General features: G+C 43.8%; 1 protein-coding gene across 8 annotated transcripts in view; it reads right to left on the bottom strand.

Annotated features, from left to right (window-relative positions):
- Window positions 1-20,641, bottom strand: part of TRIM2 (tripartite motif containing 2) — a 162,638-nt gene that overhangs the window by 13,665 nt on the left and 128,332 nt on the right. For all 8 annotated transcript variants that reach the window (XM_073892382.1, XM_025874336.2, XM_073892377.1 and 5 more), the window contains 3 exons: window positions 18,978-19,701; window positions 5,186-5,289; window positions 4,795-4,962 (listed from right to left, as the gene is read on the bottom strand). In XM_073892382.1, the coding sequence (XP_073748483.1) occupies window positions 4,795-4,962; window positions 5,186-5,289; window positions 18,978-19,701 (996 nt within the window). The remainder of the gene's footprint in view (window positions 1-4,794; window positions 4,963-5,185; window positions 5,290-18,977; window positions 19,702-20,641) is intronic.

The raw sequence follows: 20,641 nt of genomic DNA, 5'->3' as shown, positions 1-20,641 counted from the left end.
CACTAAGTAGACGAAGACAAGTAAGACCAGCCCCTACCCTGGAGGATGTCTCGGTCACATTACAGAGACAAATACAGTCCCTGGGTCCTTTTAAAAGTGCCTAGTATTGAGGGTTTGATTGGTAGATTTGGGAGAATTCAAATAGGTGATGTCAGAAGGCAAAGAGAACAAAAACCTAATGCGATGGGTCACTATAGACAAGGAAGGAGAAGGAGCCCCCAAGGTGAGGGAGCTGCCAGGCTGAGTGCCTGGTTAAGTGAGGGAGGAGGCAAGAGCCTGTGCTCTCCCAGGCCCCGAGGCCCAGAGGGTTGAGTAGCTCTCTATGTGTTTTTATAAATGCCTTCTCTACTCTATTATTAAACAAAGCAAGGTACTGAACAGTGGGTATAGTCTGAGCCCACCTGAATTAAATGTGTTTATATCTGTATACATGTTCCTGGAAGAGAAAGTAAGAAGCCAGTGATATTACTGGTGGCAGGAAAAACTCTTTTCATTTTATGCTCATCTGTGGAGTTATTTAAAAAACCTGTTTGGATGTACTACTTTTTAAATTAAAAATTTTAATCCCCCAAAATTTACGTTTCCATAGGTTCTGTTTTAGTCCTCTTATTTTCTCTCTCTATATTAGCGCTGCCTGATAGAAATATAACATGAGCCATGTATGTAATTAAGATTTTTCTAGCAACCAACATCGAAAAAACAAAGAAAAAAAGGAAAATTATGTTAATCATATATTGTATTTGACTTAACATATCTAAAAGTTATTTCAGCATGTAATTAATATTAAAATTATTGATGAAATATTTTACATTTTTTCCTAAGTCTTTAAAATCCAGTGTGTATTTCACATGCATAGCACATCTCAATTCAGACTAGTCCCATTTCAAGAACTCAGTATCCACTGTGACTAGTGGCTACCAAATTGGACAGTGCAATTCTCTACACTTGTAAGATCTCATTTATGCAATGGCATCAACTTTCACCTGTGTGTGTAAGAGTCTCAAATCCATATCTTTAGTCCTGGCCAATTTTACAAGTTATTACCTTAAACTCAACCAGTGTTAAACCAAATTCATCTCTTCATTTCCACCATTTAAAAAAGAAAAAGAAAAAGAAAACCCAAATTAGCATCTCCCGATTTCCTAGTTCCTTTTATGATACTACAATTCATTCGATCCCAGGATCAAAATTTCAGAGCAAAATTTACTCTTTTGCCAGTTGGAACCTCAGTTTCTCATCTGTAAAATGTCAGCTATTGTATTTACCTCCTGGGTCATGCAGATTCTGAAGGATAGCATACCAAGCACTGCAAATGGCACACCATCTCCTTCTCTCCATCCATTCAGTTGCTGTCATAACCTGCCCCTCAGGAGTATCTTTCCTAACAGAGACATGCAGATGTGTGCAGAAAGAGTATGGAGAGAGGGACAGGGACTTTTTCATAGTGGGGGTTCAGACCCTGTGTGATCTTTGATTCTTGTAATTTGATAGATGATATTCAGATTTGATGTCTTTAGTACAAAGAGACACATTTACTTAGGAAGGAAACAATGGGATTCTTGCAAGGGAGTCTGTTGTATAAATTTTTTCCTTTAAATTTTTTATTGTTATGTTAATCACCATACATTATATCATTAGTTTTTGATGTACTGTTCCATGATTCATTGTTTGTGCATAACACCCAGTGCTCCATGCAGAACGTGCCCTCTTTAATACCCATCACCAGGCTAACCCATTCCCCCAGCCCCCTCCCTCTAGAACCCTCAGTTTGTTTTTCAGAGTCCATCGTCTCTCATGGTTCATCTTCTGTTGTATAAATTTGATTCTGACTTTGTAATCTAGCCCAGAGGTCAAAGAGGCTATAGCGTAATGGCTTGTAAAGAAACTGTATACTTTCTTTCATGTTATAATGGAAGATATGTCAGTAGAGATCAAAGAGAAGAGAGGACCCTCTGATTATTACAGCAAAAATATTACTACTACCTAACATTATGAACACTAGTTGTACTGTAGAATGACTCAGCCATATAATATAAAGCAGATGATAATTATGTAGAACAAAAAAAGAAAATAAAGATTGTTGCCATTCCATCTTGTAGAAAGAGCTAGAACAGGTCTTAAAAAAAAAAACAAAACAGAATGTTGAGCACAAACCTCTTTTCCTTCCACTTTCCCTTCATCACCCTCAGTGTAGCTGCACTAGATTTTACCACGTGAAATTAAGAGTTACTGCATTTGGCCTGACGATGTGTCCCTTGTCTTAAACAGAATAGTGAGCAGAGATATTTTAGACCCTGGCTTTGGAACACTTAAATAAAAGTATTTAACTCAACAAGTAGATCCTTAAATTGAAGAAGGAAGAGATGAGATATTTTAGAATATGGTGACCTGGGGCCTCTGTATCTATTCTGGGGTCACAAAAGGTTCCTAGACAGGCTGGAAGATTTAAGTCAACAGAAAAGATGGCAAGGAAAAAATCAGAAGCAGAGAGGAATGAAAATAAGGGGTAAGAATTTGGTGAGTAAAAGAAAGAAAAGGGAATAAGCTGTTATATCTCTAGAATTAACTAGGAACAAATACAAAGAATCCACCTGTGTGTTAAAGGTTTATCTTTCTGAGCACATGTTTAGTTTTACTGAATCCCACTGAAAAGAAAATAAGTATCTCTCAGTAAATGGTCATGCATATGGTCAGTTGGATGAGATCCCATTCCAGTATTAAAACATTTTTACTTGCTATCCTTTTACCTCCTGATCAATGCCTACTGAAAACAAAAGGGTATGCTGAAACTATACCATACCCATCACCCCAGTCCTCTAGAGGGCATGAGTGTTCTTGTTTATTCCAATTACTACCAGTAGTATTCCAACCATGAGGATCTGGATCTTCCAGGAAGAGCATCTATTACATACAGAATATTGAACCACTGAATGAAAAATGCATAATTCAGGAAGCCCTTCTCTCCTAGATATAAAACCCCAGCTTCAAAATGTTTTAATACATTCGATATAAAATACTTCAGTATATTAGATATAAAAAAGAACTCCTGCTTTTATACTTATTTTAGCATTTGTTTACGAAGTTAGAGACAGGTCATGTTTTAGCTAGGGTATGTAACAAGAGGAAATGGGTTATCTCCAAATTAGGTGGATATTTTCAAGAGGTCACTGAAAAGTTTTCCTTCTGCTCATGTTAAAGTTGTATTTGGGTATGTCTTACTAAAAATACAATTACAAAAACACAAAAGAAGGGGAGGAAGCTAGAAATCTAGAAAGGCAAAAGACCTTTCTGTGTACATGGCCATCATATGGAGTCATCAAATTTCTAGTGGAACAAAAAATCTCAAGGGCAACTGAAGAGCTGTGTGTAATACGGTGGAATTTAAAACAACTTTTTATTCTCCTAGATTGAGAAGATGCTGCCCCACACAAAACAGAGGCTCCCATCTGAGGGTTAATATTTATGGAAGTAACTTGTTTTAACAAAAATGAGGTGGTGACTATAGTGATCCAAATACTTTAAAAAGTAAAATATAAATTCCTCCAATAAGAAACTACTGAGTGAACTTGGTGTAATCTTCAGGATTCCAAAAAAATTATGAAGAGCCTCATCTCTGAACATTTGGAAAAGGAAGCTCTGACCAGGTGCTGGTGTGTCATGAAGTCTAAATCACAGGTGATCAAACAGACTTCATTTTTTGGACAGGGTTACTGGAAGCAGTGGAAAAGAACATTTCTGAGATGCCTATTTCATACAAGGCACATATAAAACCCAGAAATAAATCTCCTGTAATCCTTACCCAAATCCTGTAAAATGGATTTTTTTAAATCCAAATTTGACATAGGAGACTACCGAGGCTCAAGGAACTTTTATCCGTAGTTAGTAAATGGCAGACTTGGGATTTCCAAGGGTTGATCTGTCTGAGTAAAAGTTCATGTTGTCACCTGAAAGAGAAGCCTCTGGCAGGCTGGACAGGACGATGCAGAAGGCACAGTGCGTATGGTCTTCGAAAACACCTTTGGCAAAGTGTCTCATAACCTTCTTGTGAACAAATGCAGAAAACGGGCTGCACGATACTATTCTTTGATGACACCTTAGAAGAGAGATTTCTGGTAACACCAGAGGGCTCTCTACTCGTCAGCAACTTGCTGAAGAAACAGAGGGCGCTGGGGACAACATCAAATATGTCAAATGATGGGATCCCCCAAAGGGCAACTCAGCTCACCTTTTCTCTGTGCGGCCAGTTGCCATTTTCTTGTTCTCCCAGTTCCTATTTACACATTTTAACACTAGGTTTTCAGATTGCACGGAACAACGTATGACTGATTCAAGGCTGACACAAACTGTTTTGTGTCATTCTAGTGTCATTTTTCCTCAAGGGGCTTGTATGTTTTTCAGAGATAGAAACCGTGTCTTACAATCCTGTTTCTCCCATATCATCATCTATCACAGGGCCGGAGAAAGTAGAAGGTACTTCATGCGTGACAATCCGTAGGTTAATTTGGGCGGTATCAATTGCCTCTTCAATACCCTTTTCTAATGGTTGTTCTTCATTGAATTTAGGTAAATCTGATAATATGTAAAAAGAAAGCGATGGAGCAACCTAACTGCTTTATAAAATGAAGCCGCTCTTTCCTCTATATAAGATCTGTGACAGTACCACTGTTCCTCTCCATAAAAGTCAGAGGTAACAACGTCAGCCTGTCTTTGTATATGAAAACTTGTCGAAGTTCATCTTATATTTCCTACTTCTTCTCTCCACTATTTAGCAGCCCATTGGTAGCTTAATCTTACCTTAAACTTGCCATCAGAAGAGAAAATGCTAACCCATTTATTATCATAGTCTGCAATGATTATGTCCCCACTGGGATGCACAGCCACTCCGGTGGGTCGCTGCAGCTGCCCGGGAGAGCGCCCTCGTATGCCAAACCGACTTTTGAACTGGCCATCATTGGAAAATATCTGCAAAACAAATGACATTCCTTGGAATGCGAACCAGCACAGAAATCAGGGAGGAAGAAACAGTCAAGAACATGCGTCATATGTACTACAAGTCAGAACATGCAAACCCCATTTGAAGAAAAGCCTATACACACTGTAAGCTTCCCTTTCTGTCCTCGTACCATGGATCTTAAGTCTTAAGTAGGAAAATATGCATATAAAGGTATATAAATAGGGGCGATACCTGTACACACTGGTTGTTGCTATCTGCAATTAATATCTTTCCACTTGTAGACGCAGCTACCCCTTGAAGATTTGTAAATTCTCCTTTATTTCTTCCTTTGGTCCCTAGAAACAAATTATAAAACCACAGCAATTAAGCAATAGAGAATTAGATCTCTCAGTCTCTTCAAGAGAATTAGTCAGGCTTCCACAGGTAACCTGAGAATGTTTTTTTAAATTATACTTAAAAAAAAAGAGAACCTTTCCCACCATGACCTAATCCATAGGCTCCTAAATTTCTCTTCCAGACCAATGAAGTTTTTGTAAAAATCACTTTTTTTGGCAAATACAATCTTGTCTTAAGCTGTAACTGCATATTATTTTATTATTATATTAATAATCATATTAAAATATGTTTAGATTTCACAAAGAAACAATAAAAACCCTAATACTACAATCGAGGATATACAACAGGAGAGGGCCTTATTTCAGTTTGCTGAAATCCCACCCTCTCCCTCAGCAGCTCTTGGAAGAAACCTGACTTGAAGGAGCTTCTAAGAAGAAGCTTTCAGTACATTTAACAAACCACAGGGCCTCAGATGTTATAAAACGAGCAGGCTGATTTTCATGTACTGATTTACTTATGCATTATTTTCAAAGACTCACTATCTCATACATGGTATATTCTTCTTGAAAACATAGAAGATATCCTGACAGAGCACCTTCTGGATTAGATAAATACAAAAGGCAAAGGAAAATTAATTAATCCAATAATATTCTCATCCATACTAGGCTTTTTAATGAGAGATGAGGCAGGAGGGAAAAAAAAAAAGCCAAGGCGTCTATGGGTTCACAGATGTCTTCTTTTGCTTCAGAACAAGTGTTTGTAACTTATTTCAACAGGACCACGTAAATATTAAGGGATGGAAACAGACTGAACTGGGCTCAGAAATGACCAGGAAGGAGGTTTAAATTTTCACAATTAGAAAGAGAAAGCTATGTCTCAGTTTTTTTGGCACTTTTATCATTTCATTTCATCCTCTCCTTTCATTTTTTTAATCCTACTCCAAAGGGCAAGCTGATCTTTTGGTTTTAGACGTGAATGCGGTGCTGTAGGCGCCCCAGACGTGAATGCGGTGCTGTAGGCGCCCCAGACGATGGCACACTGATGGTGGCCAGTGTCAGACGCGGGCTTACACTGCTCACAAAAGGTCAGACTCTTCTGAAACTGATTTGTGGGTTTAGGAAGTGAAACTGGCAATGGAGTTCAACTTGGAATAAACGTAACAGCAGAACCACTGGGCAGAAACATCTTACTCGGACCACCTGGTTCTCACCATGTAACCCAACCCAAGTTCATCTGCCTAATGCAGAGCTTAGACAGTGACTTCGAGACATGGAGTATGCTGCCAGCAAAGGGCTTATTCTAGAGGCAGCCCCAGGAGGGCACGGGAGGACAAGCGTCAAATCTGCCTCCCGGAAGGAGGAGAGGCAAGGAAAATTAAAGGCAAACAAACAAGGTCTGGGTAAAAAGTTGCAGCTATGCAAGTCTCTAGCTTGGATTAGTCCCGTTAACCCTTTGGTTACTGGCTTCAACCCAACCCACATAGCAGTTAGTTGCTTTACTGACATCCTGGACTCCAACTCACCACCTCTATATCTCATCTACTCTTATTAACACAAAAGAAAAATTTGAGATCCAGATTCTCAAAAGAACATCTTCCACCTTGTGGAAGAAAGGGTTCTATTTTATTTCAAATATATCAGAAGAGATGATCTTTTATACTTGATCTGCATAGAATCCCTACAGTAAGCATGTTTATGATACCAGCTAATGCTCTCTTAAAATGACGTGTTGTATCTGTTGGTGGCAGGGGGAAGGGGTGTTTAACTCTTGATGGAGGTATGTGCCAACATGGTATTAGCTTTGGGGCATTCCTGCTGATGTCTGAATAGCGGCTGGTTAACAGGTACAGCAAAAACTGAAGGACCAGGAAAAGAAACTATTCTTCTAAAATGCTCAGTTTAGGGGCGCCTGGGTGGCTGAGTCGGTTAAGCATCTGCCTTCAGCTCAGGTCATGATCCCAGGGTCCTGGGATCGAGCCCTGCATCGGGCTCCCTGCTCAGTGGGGAGTCCGCTTCTCCCTCTGCCTCTGCCTCTCTTCCCCGTTTGTGCTCTCTCTCTCACAAAGATAAATAAAATCTTTAAAAAAATAAAATGCTCAGTTTATACATAATTTTTTAAAAAGGTTTTATTTATTTGTCCAAGAAAGAGAGAGAGCGCATGCACAAGCAGGGGGAGTGGCAGGCAGAGGGAGAAGCAGGCTCCCCGCTGAGCAGGGAGCCCGATGCCGGACTCATCCCAGGACCCCGGGATCATGACCTGAGCCGAAGGCAGATGTTTAAACTGACTGAGCCACCCAGGCGTCCCGTATACAAACTTTTTAAAAGGTAGTGGGGGCAAGGCCAGAGTTTCTCAAGAGTAAAACTTAATTTTTCAGGAACATTTGATAAAAACATGGAAGTTATGAGCCAGAGGAGGAACTAAGGACCAAGTAAAGAAACATAATAACAAAGCAAGTGCTGCAAATGAGACTGGAACATAAACAAAAGAAGTGGCTCTATAAAGAAACCCCAGGCTGTTCTAGGTCCTTCTTTTATTTTTTCCCATTAAATTTTTTATTGTTATGTTAATCACCATACATTACATCATTAGTTTTTGATGTAGTGTTCCGTGATTCATTGTTTGCGTATAACACCCAGTGCTCCATGCAGCACGTGCCCTCTTTAATACCCATCACCAGGCTGACCCATCCCCCCACCCTCCTCCCCTCTAGAGCCCTCAGTTTGTTTTTCAGAGTCCATCGTCTCTCATGGTTCGTCTCCCCCTCCGACTTACTCCCCTTCATTCTTCCCCTCCTGCTATCTTCTTCTTCTTCTAGGTCCTTCTTTATATAAAATTGGAAGTGCACCCCTGGCTTGGAGGACACACAGGGAGGGGAAAGAAACACTGAAAATGGGGAGCGGAGTAAGAAAGACCTGAACAGGGTAGATGGACCCTGGTGCTGTCCAGGCAGGGCCAGAAACCAGTCTGCTGCCCTCTTTTATCTAACGGTTTGTCCAGCCTGCTCAAGACAAAGCCTGTTCTACTCAGAGAAGGCTCTGCAGGCAGCAGGTTGATGTTTGAAAGGAAAGGAAAAATTATGGGGAGAATAGAGCTTTAGTAGAAGCTAAGGGGTGCCTTAGTCAAAAAGATTGAATTTTCCTTGTGAAAATGTTGAAGGAGAGAACGTACATGAACAAAAAATACTAACACTTTTTTCTTTGCAGAAATGAACACACATTTCTGAGTGTAGGTGAAACTTGGGAAGACATTTCTCTGGGCTCCGTGTCAATACCATTTGGAACAAGGAGAAGGAAGACTATGCCCAGTGTGAAATGAACAGAGATGCTCATTGCCTACCAATACTGGGTCACGAGAGCAATGGAACTTTTTTGCCAAAGACCACACTGTTGGAAAGAGATTCTACAGCCTCTACTAAGCTCCAGAGCCATTTGTTGGCCCAGCTCTTATTCTCAGTCTCAAGTTAACTAGAGCTTGAGTCTGTTGCCCCACATATAAATAAAATCACAGGGTTGGAAGAACAGTCCAGTTTATCCAGTTTGTGTGCGTGTGTGCATATATATATATGTATATATAAAGATTTTATTTAATTATTTGAGAGAGAGAGAGAAAGCACGAGCAGAGGCAAGGGGCAGAGGGAGAGGGAAAAGCAGCGAGCCCAACGTGGGGACTCCATCCCAGGACCCTGAGATCATGACCTGAGCCAAAGGCAGACACTTAACCAACTGAGCCACCCAGACACCCCTTGACTATACATTTTTGAAACAGCTAGATGGAGCAGCCACTGCTGTTTTAATTTTATATTTGTTTTTAAAAATCTTTTTCTTTAAGCCACATGGCTTAGTATTCAAATAGCTGGGTTGGCATAACAGATAATACCTTCTGATTCTAAAGAGTATCTTTCAACTTGTCAGAAATTATTGGTCATCATTTTTTTAAAATCTATTTCAGTTTTTAAGCATAGCAGGATCACAGCGTTATTTCTGAAGATCAAACGAAACTACCAGCATATTCCTGAGGGATAGCTAATGCTATCTTCACTAGCAGTTAAACTACAAAAATCTTGATGGTGAGTAATAACACGGATCTATAGCATATTATGATTATGCTGAAATGCCCACAATCCAGGTGTTTATAAAGTATCTTGGGACCAAAATAAAATAAATTCCAGAAGTTAGAAATAATTTGGGATCATGCTTTATTCTTCAAGATTTTTAGTATATTCTATTTAGACTACAGAAAAGTCTCCCCTCCAAAGTATTCTACTATATAATGAAAACTAGTTCTTTTGTAGTGAATATAAATGTAACACAAACATACATAGTACTTATAAAATCTTTTCCTGACTACTTTGATGTACAAGATTTCATTTGGTGGTTATGTTTTGGATAGTAAAATGAGTAACACCAGTCTTAAAAGTAATTATAAACAATTTGGCAACAATTCCAGAAGATAATTAAACCGGTTTTCCCCAGATGTGAAACTAGCCGATGAAGCATAAAATGAATATTTAAGCCAATGGCTTCTCATCCACGCTCCTCCTGGCCGCCTCCACCCATGCCCCCAGGAAGATCACAGAAAGGTAAGCCCCTGCGCTGAAATAGGGGATCAAGAACTGCAGATCCCCCCCCCAACTTAATAGGAGAATTAACGCTAAGCAAATCCAGATACTTTGAATGGGATAATGCAAGAGGATGAAATCAAGCAAAAAACTGGGTCTAACAAAGAATCTTCAAACAAGTAGGTGCTTAACAAATGTTTGTCGAATGAGTGAGTGCCCGGATGAATTATTAATGACTGAGTAAATTATACCCCACATTACATCATGGAAAAATGAAATGTTCAGTAATATTTACAGCATTTTCATAATATATGCTCTCATGCTCTCCCTGTAACAACCCCATGAGTTAGCAGGATAAATATTACTGTTCCATTTCATAAATGAGAAAATGAAGCTAGACACATCACAAAAGTAGTAAAGACAGAGAAAAGAAAACCCAGTTCTCCTGCTCTCTTACATAGTATTTTTTCTAATACACACATTCCTTCTTTTTCTAATTTTAGGGAATCTCTACACCCAACATGGGGCTCGAACTCATGACCCCAAGTTCAAGACTTATATGCTTTACTGCCTGAGCCAGTCAGGCATCTCCCCTGCTTGCTTTCTTTTTTTTTTCAAGATTTATTTATTTTAGAGAGAGAGTGACAGAGAGACAGAGAGAGCCAGTGGGGTGGGGAGGGTCAGGGGGAAAGGGAGAATCTTAAGCAGACTCCCTGCTGAGCGCGGAATCCTACGCAGGGCTTGATCTCAGGACCCTGAGATCATAACGTGAGCCGAAGCCAAGAGTCAGTCGCTTAACCAACTGAGCCCCCCAGGCGCCCAGCTTCTTTCTAATTAGACTTTAAAATACCAAGTTTCTGAGGTGAAGATAATTACCTTTGGACTCATATGGATCCCGCTTGCTCTCTAAAACCCTTAGGAACTCCATCCCTTACCACATGGCATTTTAACTATTTACCTATCTCTCACTAAACGGTGAGTTCTCCGAGGGCAGAGGCAACATCTGTCCTGTTTGCTGTTGCACCCCATAACCCCGCACGGTGCCTAGCACTCAGGAAATATTAGTGACATCTTTCCCCATTGAAGTGCACGAAGAGTTCCTGAGGATGAGATTCTCAAAGGGGTGTGCCAGGGTTCCTATAAGAACCATATAAGATGAACTATAAGATGCCACGTTAGCATGATCCCTCTCCTCAGAGATTTTAGGGTGGGAAGGTGGTGGTTTGCAGAGGTGAGGCAGGAGAAAAGAAGCATAAAATATCCTATCTTCCTAGAAAGCCTCTGAACTTCTGCTAAGTGATTTTATACATCCCTTTTACATTATAAGAAAGCACACTGCTCTAGAGTACAAAGGAGTGTTTCATTCAATTCTTCTCACCGACACATTAAGGTATGGTGTATGAATTACATAATTTGAAACAATTCAACTGTGATTCTTTCACTCCCTCCCACATCTTCTGGCTTCCCCTTTATTTAAGGACTTTCTTTGGTAGCTGACAAAACCAGCTCATGGCTTCTAGTCAGCAAACTCTAACAGTGCAGGGAAAAATAATACCCGTGTTTCATCAACAGATGCTCTAAGCTACCTCCCTAAACTCATTCAGGATGGTTTTGCAGCACAGTATCAGAGTTAACACAATAACTCATTCACAGTGGGCATATAATTAAGTTTTCAGGCGTGGGAGGTAGCAAATATCTCAACTTTGGGAAACCACAGTAGTTAAAAGACATTTAAGATGAAGAGGAATCATTGTGCAATTAGAAAGGCAGGGACATCAGAGCACAGATGGCTCGGGTCCTGCCCTAGCTCTGGGAGCCCCCATTCCTTCGGGGGTAGGGATAATTATATGTCCTGGTAATTTGGCCCTTGAGGGGAAGGAGCTGTGGGAGGAGCTCTGATTTGTAGCCTTTGCCTGCTTCTGTAGTGTAAATGCTCCCCTCACAGCTGATTTCCAGCTTGCTAACATTATGTCATGGAGCACAGAGTTAGGAGGTGGTGTGCACGTCGGCATGTGCCACGTATTATGTTGTGGTAGGTATACTGCGCTGTGCGGGCATTAGGAACCGGAAGTGTGTTATCCCTACCGAGAATTTTAAGTCAGATGCCATATAGAAATGGACTGCACAAAGCCTGGCTCAGAGAATGCTTCGTCCTTCCTTCTGCTTCCGTTCCCCATCTTTTCCTACCTGAACCACACTGAAGCTCATGATTTAAAGTAACTTTTCTATACTTGTCACTCCCAAATGGATCTCTAGCCCTGACTTCTTTGCTGAGCTCCAAACCTACCCTCTAAACTGCCTATGGTACACTTCAGCCTGGTTGATCAAAACTGAAATATACCCCCCTTCCCCTGACTGTCCTTACCTGGGTTGATAAGGATAGTAACAACAGCCAACATTTACTAAGTCCTTACTATGTCCTGTACTCTTTGAATACACCTTACATATATTATTTTAATCCTCACCAGGTCAAGTACATGTTAATACCATCCCCATTTTACAGATAAAGGAACTGAGGCACAGAAAGTTAAATAATTCCCCCCTAATCATATAGCTAATAAATAGTGGGCTGGGATTTAAATGAGGCAGTCAGTCTTTTCAGTTCTCCACTACTTAGGTTAACTCTTACTTCTATAGCACAACTATGAATAAAATGTGAATTAGTATTACCTCCTTTGCCTCTCTAAAGTGGACTGGGCATCATTCAGTACCAGGCATTATTCTAAGCTCTTTAGGATATTAATTCGCTTAATCATCACAACCCCCTAGGAGGCAGGTTCTTCTCCTGCCCATTTTATGGAGGAAACTGAGGCACGAAGAGAAGAAACTTAGCCAGGACCGCACAGATGAGAAAGTAGCAGTGCTGGGGCCGGGGCCCAGGGCGGTCCAGCTTCGGAGAGCACAGTCCTAGCCACTCACACCACTCACTCTACCGGCTCACGTCCCCACAGCACGCGCGTCAAACACCGAGAATTCAGTTTGGTCACGAAGCCCTGCCCTCTCCTTCCTGAGCATTTATAAATCTGCCATTTCCTCTCCACTGCATTGCAACACTCTGAATCCTGGCCCTTGTATTAGCTCATGCGGACTACTGCTTCCTGGGAGAGACTTCAGAGTAGATGCCCTAGAGTGCCTCCAGGCTCTCTGGAAATGAACAGCTTACTTAGTAAGCCACCACACTACATCACACGGTTCAGGGCCTCCCCATCACCCACACAGCTATGGGTCTCAAACTTCAGTGAGCATAAGCATGGCTGAGGCTTACAGAATGCAGATCCCTGGGCCTGCCCAGAGACTGAGAAACACAGAGAACAAAGTCCAAGCTCCTTGTCAAGGAAACGTAACCTTTTCTCGCTTCTATTTCATTTGCCGCTCCAAGATGATGGCATCATTTACGGTTCCTGGGACCACTCAGTTTTTCACCTTCATGCCTTTGAACCTGCTCTCCCTTCATCTAAAACATCCTTTCTTCCCTTCCATCTGATACTCTTTCAAAGCCAGCTTAGGGGGCGCCTGGGTGGCTCAGCTGGTGAAGCGACTGCCTTCGGCTCAGGTCATGATCCTGGAGTCCCGGGATCGAGTCCCACATCGGGCTCCCTGCTCGGCAGGGAGTCTGCTTCTCCCTCTGACCCTCTTCCCTCTTGTGCTCTCTATCTCTCATTCTCTCTCTCTCTCAAATAAATAAATACAATCTTAAAAAAAAAAAGGCCAGCTTAGGTTTAGAGGCTATCTCTGGGAACGTTCCATGACTCCCCGCCACCCCAACTTCTGTGTCTTGATTCAAACTGAAGGTACACTTGGTACACATCTGTCTCCTTTGGATGGTCACCTCCTTTAAGTCAGAGTCAGAATCTCATCCTTCTTTATACCATAACCTAGCCAAGTATCTGGCACATAGTAAAGGCTCAACAGCAGAGTTCCATCTAACTTGGGGGCTGGATAATTGGTAGGAAGGTGAAAATGGGCGTCAAATATAGCCCTGAAAATCCCTTATGTCACCCAGAAAGTGAGGATTCACTTTCATGAATACACAGAATCCACACGTTATTTATGGTTGTTGAATGAACCCTCATACATGTATTATGAAAACTACGTATCTTTAAGCACAAATTCAGTGCCTTGAGACGCTCAGTATGTATGAGACCAGTTGAGGGAACAGCAGAACCATGGTTACCCTGCCAGGTGTGTAGCTGAATTTCATTGAATTTTGGATTACATGCAGCAGGCTTCAACACACGCACAAAGGGACTGCTCAAATTGTGCATGTCTTCTTTAAATAGCATTTTAAAGCCGTATTTTATCTTATTTTTGAAAGATTTATTTGAAAAAGAGAGAGCATGAGTGGAGGGAAGGGCAGAGGGAGAGGGAGAGGGAGAGAGGCAGACTCCCAGCTGAGTGTGGAGCCCAAAGCAGGGCTCCATTCCTTGACCCTGAGATCTTGACCTCAGCCGAAGTCAAGAGTCACAGGCTGTATGCTTAACCGACTGAGCCACCCAAGTGCCCCAAACTGTGCATGTTCTATTATTATGCATCTAAAAGCCGAATTGTACAGAGAAACTTAAAGTTCTAAAACAAAGGTATAGGGATGCCTGGGTGGCTCAGTCGGTTAAGCATCTGCCTTCAGTTCAGGTCATGATCCCGGGGCCCTGGGATGGAGTCCTGCGTTGCGCTCCTTGCTCAGCAGGGAGTCTGTTTCTCTGTCTGCCTGCCACTCCCTCTGCTTGTGCGCTCTCTCTCTGACAAATAAATGAATAAAATCTTAAAAAGTAAAAAATAAAAAATAAAGTTATAACTGTAAAATAAAAGTTGAACTCTTCTAATTATTAATATAAACTCTACCTGCTATAGCCTACAGTATAGACCTTGAGAAGACAAGTTCTTAGAAGGCCAGCACTGCTTGCCTGACATTGCCTAGCATAGTTCCAGGCACAGGAATACATGTGACTCCCTGGCCTTGAGCTTAGTTCCTGTTGCCTGGTCTGTGTGTCCTTGGACCTCAACACTGGGGCCTGACAGTGGTGAGAGGGAAGTTAAATCATGCAGTAGGTCACAACTGGATCCTACTCAAATGAACAAAGTACTTATGCCAAGTATTCTTTGGGGTACTGTTGGGGACTATAAATGATTAAGGACATCATCTTTGACCTCAAGCAATTTGTAATCTTATTGGGAAATAAGGCCCATGCATAAATAGTAATAATCACAGTGGACTCCAAAGGAGAAGGTGGAACTTGGGGGAAAGATAAAACTGGGGAATCCAGAGATCAGGTGCCTGGTGTGGAAGCCCAGAGGGCGTTCAGGGAGCAGTGGGCTCCGACACTGATTTGTACACGCTCACCTCCAGCCAGAGCCTTCCCCACCTTCCATTCATCTGACCTTCGCTCCCTGCATCTTCTCACAGGATGTGTTGCTCGCAAACCTCACTCATGTTCACTCCTCTTTACCTGGCCTTTCTGCCTTGCATCGGTCCTTCGACCTGGAATGCTGCTTGCACCTGTCAACCCAGATAAGTCCTCCTCATTGTTCATGTCCTGCTTTAAATTCTTTCTCATTTCTACAGCTTCCCATCCCCTAACCCATGGTATTAAACGAAGAGGCCGCTTTGAGGCAAACAGATTTGAGTGACGGAAGGCAGAAAGGGCCACAGTGAGCACCTGGCTGACTACAGACAGGCCCCCTCAGACGCCCCACCTCAAAAGAGCCATAGGCCCTAACTAACCAATGGGCGACTTCCAACTCGGCACCGTTGCCTAAATGGGAAGAGTTCCTACATCCCCATACCTCCTCAGATTTCCTCTTTAAAAACAACCCCCTCACCCACTGCCTCAGTCCCTCCTCCGCTGTCCCGCCCACCACTCCCTCGCGGTGTATTCAATAAACTTTGATCTCCTTGGTTCTGCCTCAGGTGAATTCTTTCAGCACCTGCGCATCTGATGGACAGACACCCCATTTAGTCACCCCATTAAAGTCAGGCGGTTATCCATCTGTCACCCAAACTGTAACCTCCTTGAGGGAGGCTATCTCATTTCTTTTATCTCTACATTCCCATCACCTGGCCCAGTGCCTCGCAGGTACTAGGTGCTCTAGAAATGCTTTCTGAGCCAAATTATTGCATAGCGAGTGGTGTCTTTTGGCTAGCTCTGGGTTAAAACATAAAGTTAAAGAGAAATAGGCCTGAACGACCTGCCTTCCTTTCTGGCCCTACGTATCTGAGGTGCTTAGCATCTGTTATGGGCTGAACCCCCAAAATTCATATGTTGAAGTCCCAACCTCCAGCACCTCAGAATGTACCTAACTGCATTTGGAGAGAAGGTCTTAGAAGAAGTGATTAAGTTAAAATAAGGCCATTAGGGTGAGGCCCTAATCTCTTCTTACAAGAAGAGAAAAAAACACCAGGGGTTATGCATGCACAGAGGGACAACCATATAAGGACAAAGCAGCAAGAAGACCACCATCTAGAAGACCAGGAGAGAGGCCTCATAGGAAACCAAATCTAGCACCACCTTGATCTTGGACTTTTCAGCCTCCAGAATTGTGAGAAAATAAATGTCCTTTGTTTAAGCCATCCAGTCTATGGTATTTTGTTACGGCAGCCCTAGCAGATTAAGACAGCATCTTTACTTCATGAATAAACTCAGACACAGTGTCATATGCCAGGCACTCTTCTAAGCTCTTTATAGACGTTTAAACATTTAAACACCTTTCCACCAGTGCCAGCAAATCACCAGTGAATTCTCAAAGGGTAGGAGGGAAGAAGAGTACACCCCCTTCTCTGGTGGGAGCTAGGGATTCAAAATCACTACTGGGGGCGGAAAACACCCTAAGAGATATGTCAGGTGAGAATCACAGGTGGTGATAGTGGAGATTAAAATCAATAACAATAGGAAAATAACAGCTACCAGTAATTGAGCACTGGGTTCAGAAAAGGTAAGCTAGTTGCCCAGCTGTTAAGGAGAATCAGAATTCAGACCCAGATCTTTGCCTTTCTCCACTTGGCACACTGCCTGGAAGTAGACTGGGATTACTTGGCTGGGGCAGGAGGTGGGGGAGCAGGTGGAGGGAAAGGGTTGAGCAGGAGACCCACTGAGCTTGTTCTCTATGCAGGAGGAGATCAGTGGGGAGCAGGAAGGTAAAAAATTTTTAGAAGAAAAGGTAGTAGGGAAAATCTAAGGACCCTCATTGCATGTGCAAAACCAACAGTTCTTTATTTAGCTCCTCCAACACACCAGCCATTAAGCTTGAGACTCACGACAGCTCTGAGAGGCAGATATTTTTGTATTCTCATTTTATAGGCATGGAAACTGGAGCTCAGAAAAGCTAAGAGACCTGCCTGAAGTTCAAGTTAAGTGGCAGAACCGGAGCAGCAGACCTGGGAGGTTCCCACTCCTGCCCCCGCCCAGCTCCTCCATTCTGCTTTGGCAGGCACATCTACAGCTTCTGCACAAACGCGGCACATTTGGCCAGTGAATGCAGGAGGGCCTCCGGGCTGTGAACGGAAAAGTTACATATCCTATCGTGGCCTTTACAAGATGCAGCCTGAAGTATTAACAGTGCAGCTGCTGCCCAAGAAGGTTCCAAGGAGCCTTACTCTCCCAAGATGTGCCATGGAAAAAGTTCTCGGCTCAGGAAGGCTTTGTGGAAGTGCTGCCTGTTATCCCTCTCCTGCCTTGGAGACTTACAGTGCACACTGGCAGATTCTAAAGGTTCTGGGATTTAAAAAAAAAAAAAAAAAAAAAAGTCGGGCGCCTGGGTGGCTCAGCCGTTTAAGCGTCTGCCTTCAGCTCAGATCATGATCCCAGGGTCCTGGGATCGGGCCCAGCATGGGGCTCCCTGCTCCGCGGGAAGCCTGCTTCTCCCTCTCCCCCTCCCCCTGCTTGTGTTCCCTCTCTCGCTGTGTCTCTCTTTGTCAGATAAATAAATAAAAAATCTTAAAAAAAAAAAGTCCGTTTCCTTCACTGAGGCTAAAGTCTCCCCAATCTATTTGAACCCCAGACTCCGTGCAGTGCCCTTTCAGAGATGCTGCAACACAGGACTTAAGAAGAGGCAGAAAGATAAGCAAGCTAAAGCTACTTTTGGAAACATTAACTAAAATGCAGGCTTTTTTCTTAAGAATGACAAAGTCCTTTGATATTTACATTTAGTTTGCTTTCTACTGAGAGAATAAACAGTTTAAAAAATCAGAAAAAAGAATCAGAGGTAATAAAGCAGACAAGGGAATTTGAGACTTGCATTCTCCCATCTATTTGGCTCCGCGTCTTGTTTCCACCCCAACCCCATTCCATTCTCCGGATTTCCACCCACCCTCCCCTCTTTGGGGCTGCTCTCCAGCTACACACACCTGGAAGTGACCACGACTTGCACTGCTCGGTGTCCCCCAGCTCCAGCCCTCGCCGTGCAGAAGCAATGACAGGGAGGCATCAGCCCCTCAGCCCACAGTGCAGCTGGCGCTGACAGATTTCAGAGAAACAATGGAGTGATCTGATACAACGATCGCTTTGCCTTGAGTTACTCTTAAAGACATTCCCATGGCGGGAGGTGGGGCGGTGGGGGGCGGTGAGATGGCCGACCTGTCCTTAAAATTTCCGGATTGTGAGTGCTGTGATTTTTTTCTATGTCTCTTTTTGCTTATTTTCGGTTTCTAATTTTCTATAGTGAATATGCAGCACTTGCGTTACAAAGGAGGAGGGGGGAGAGGAGGAAAGGGCAGAGCAGGAGGAGAAGGGGGAGGGAAGGAGGGGGGAGGGCTGGGGCGAAGGAGAGGAGGGCAGAGAGGGGTAAACTGGAGAACTGGGGAGGGGAAGGGGGCACGGGTGGGGAGGACTTGGGGGGAAGGAGGAGGACAGAGGGAGAAAGGCTAACGCGAGAAGGGGAAGGGAGGGAGTGGAAGCGGGAGGAAGAGGAAGAAGGATGAGGAGGGAGGGAGAAGGCGGGCGGAAAAGGGGGAAATAAATCCTAAAATCTCCGGAAGAGACTGCATAAACTTACCTAATAAAACACACCAGTGTCTCCCAGCACCTTCAGGGTACAAGTCCCGACCCGCGAGGTTCCCATTTGCAACAACCCTTTCCCCGTTGCCCCTTAACCAAAGCAACGCTCAGACAATCCGGCGCGGCGGCGCTTTCTCCTTACCCACTCGAAAGATCAAATCGTCTTCGATGGGATTCTCTTTTCGTTTCCCAGTGCTGTACATGCTGGCGGGTCTCTTCACCGCTTTCTGCTTTACATGGCCGCTTCCAGGGGATTTCACGCGCCTCTTCACGCCCTCGGTGGTGGGAGACACGTCGGCCGACCGGATCACTTTCAGCTTGAACGGGCTGCCTCGGATGTGCTGGTCATAGAGTCGCAGAGAGAGGGTAAAGTCCCCTTCCTTCTGGACAGTGTACAAAAACTCATAGGTGCCGTTTTTGTTGTCGAGGATTTCTCCATCCGCCACGCTGCCGTCGGGCGTGCTCAGCTCGGCGGTGATGTAGGCGTTGCCCGTCTTGCACAGCTCGCCGTCTTTGTCCTTGGTCGTTATGGTAACGGACATGGGCTGCCCGATGATGGTCTGCCGCAGCCCCTCGCCAGTGGCCACCGTCTCGGAGGCGACGGCGTTGGTGGTTAAAATCGTCCCGAGGTTGTGGATGGACTTCTTGAGCCCTTCGGTCTCCACGATAAAATCCAGCTGATCGTTTTCACGCGGGTGCAGCGGGAAATCCTGGTCGGCCAGTTCGTTCAGCTTCTCGCTCATCTGCTTCTTCACCAGCAGCACCTCCGTCTCCGTGCCATGGTTGAGGGCCTGCGCCGTGAAGTTGCTGCAGCTCTTTATACTCTCCTGCCCCTCGAGCAGAGTATCCAGCTGCGACTGAAGGACCTGCGCGGGGCGGGGGGGGGGGGAGGTCGGGTGAGCACTTGCTGCGGCGCACGAGCCCAGCCCATTGGACGTTGCGCACCGGCGCGCGGGGGCACTGCCCTCCGCGAGCCACAACCGGGTCCTGCACCTGCCCACACTGTTGGCTCTCTGCAGGTGGTATTTAATTCGGCCCAGCGAACCCGCTTCTAAGGCATGCTTCTGAATTGCACTCCCGGTACCTCCTCTTTCCCTTCCGCCTCTCCCACACTGTCCCACACGCATTTTTCTTGGGTCAGGTGTTTTTGATGGGGCGAGCAGAAACGTCACCACCAAGAGCCTGGAAAACAAAATGCTATGCCCGGCATCTGAAACACTCATTATTCAGTATCTCTCCATAACGTCCCAAATTCCCCTGTTGCCAACTAAAGGCACAGAAACCAGACAAATGAAAACTCTCCACACCCAAATAGCAGAAGCTTTTGATCCCTGGTTTTGTGATTGGACATGTTAAAGGCTGCAGTCAGGGTTCTCTTTGAAGTTGACTAACAGGTTGGTGTGGATGAGAGAGCAATTAAGAGACTATTAGACATTATAATTAAGGAAGGAAAATAATCCAGCTTAACCCTAAATCCTGAAAACATTACTTTATATTCAATCTTGTCTTATGTCAAATTATTAATTGGTCCTTATGGTTACAGAATTATAGAACTTTGCTGAAAAGAGGAAGGAAAAAAAAAAAACAGCTGGATGGGCCATTAAATGAAAATTACTGTTGGGGCGCCTGGGTGGCTCAGTCGGTTAAGCATTGGCCTTCAGCTCAGGTCATGATCCTGGGGTCCTGGGATTGAGTCCTGCATTGGGGTCCCTGCTCAGCACAGAGCCTGCTTCTCCCTCTCCCTCTCCCCCTCCCCACCCTGTTCGGCTTGTTCTCTCTCTCTCTCTCTCTAAAATAAAGTGTTAG

The sequence above is a fragment of the Callorhinus ursinus genome, unplaced genomic scaffold (genome assembly GCF_003265705.2).
Source record: "Callorhinus ursinus isolate GAN/ISIS: 27379988/994484 unplaced genomic scaffold, GSC_fseal_2.0 scaffold4, whole genome shotgun sequence".
NCBI classification, from domain to species: Eukaryota; Metazoa; Chordata; class Mammalia; order Carnivora; family Otariidae; genus Callorhinus; species Callorhinus ursinus.
Note: the sequence above shows the minus strand (reverse complement) of the source record. Positions and strands in the feature narration are given on the sequence as shown.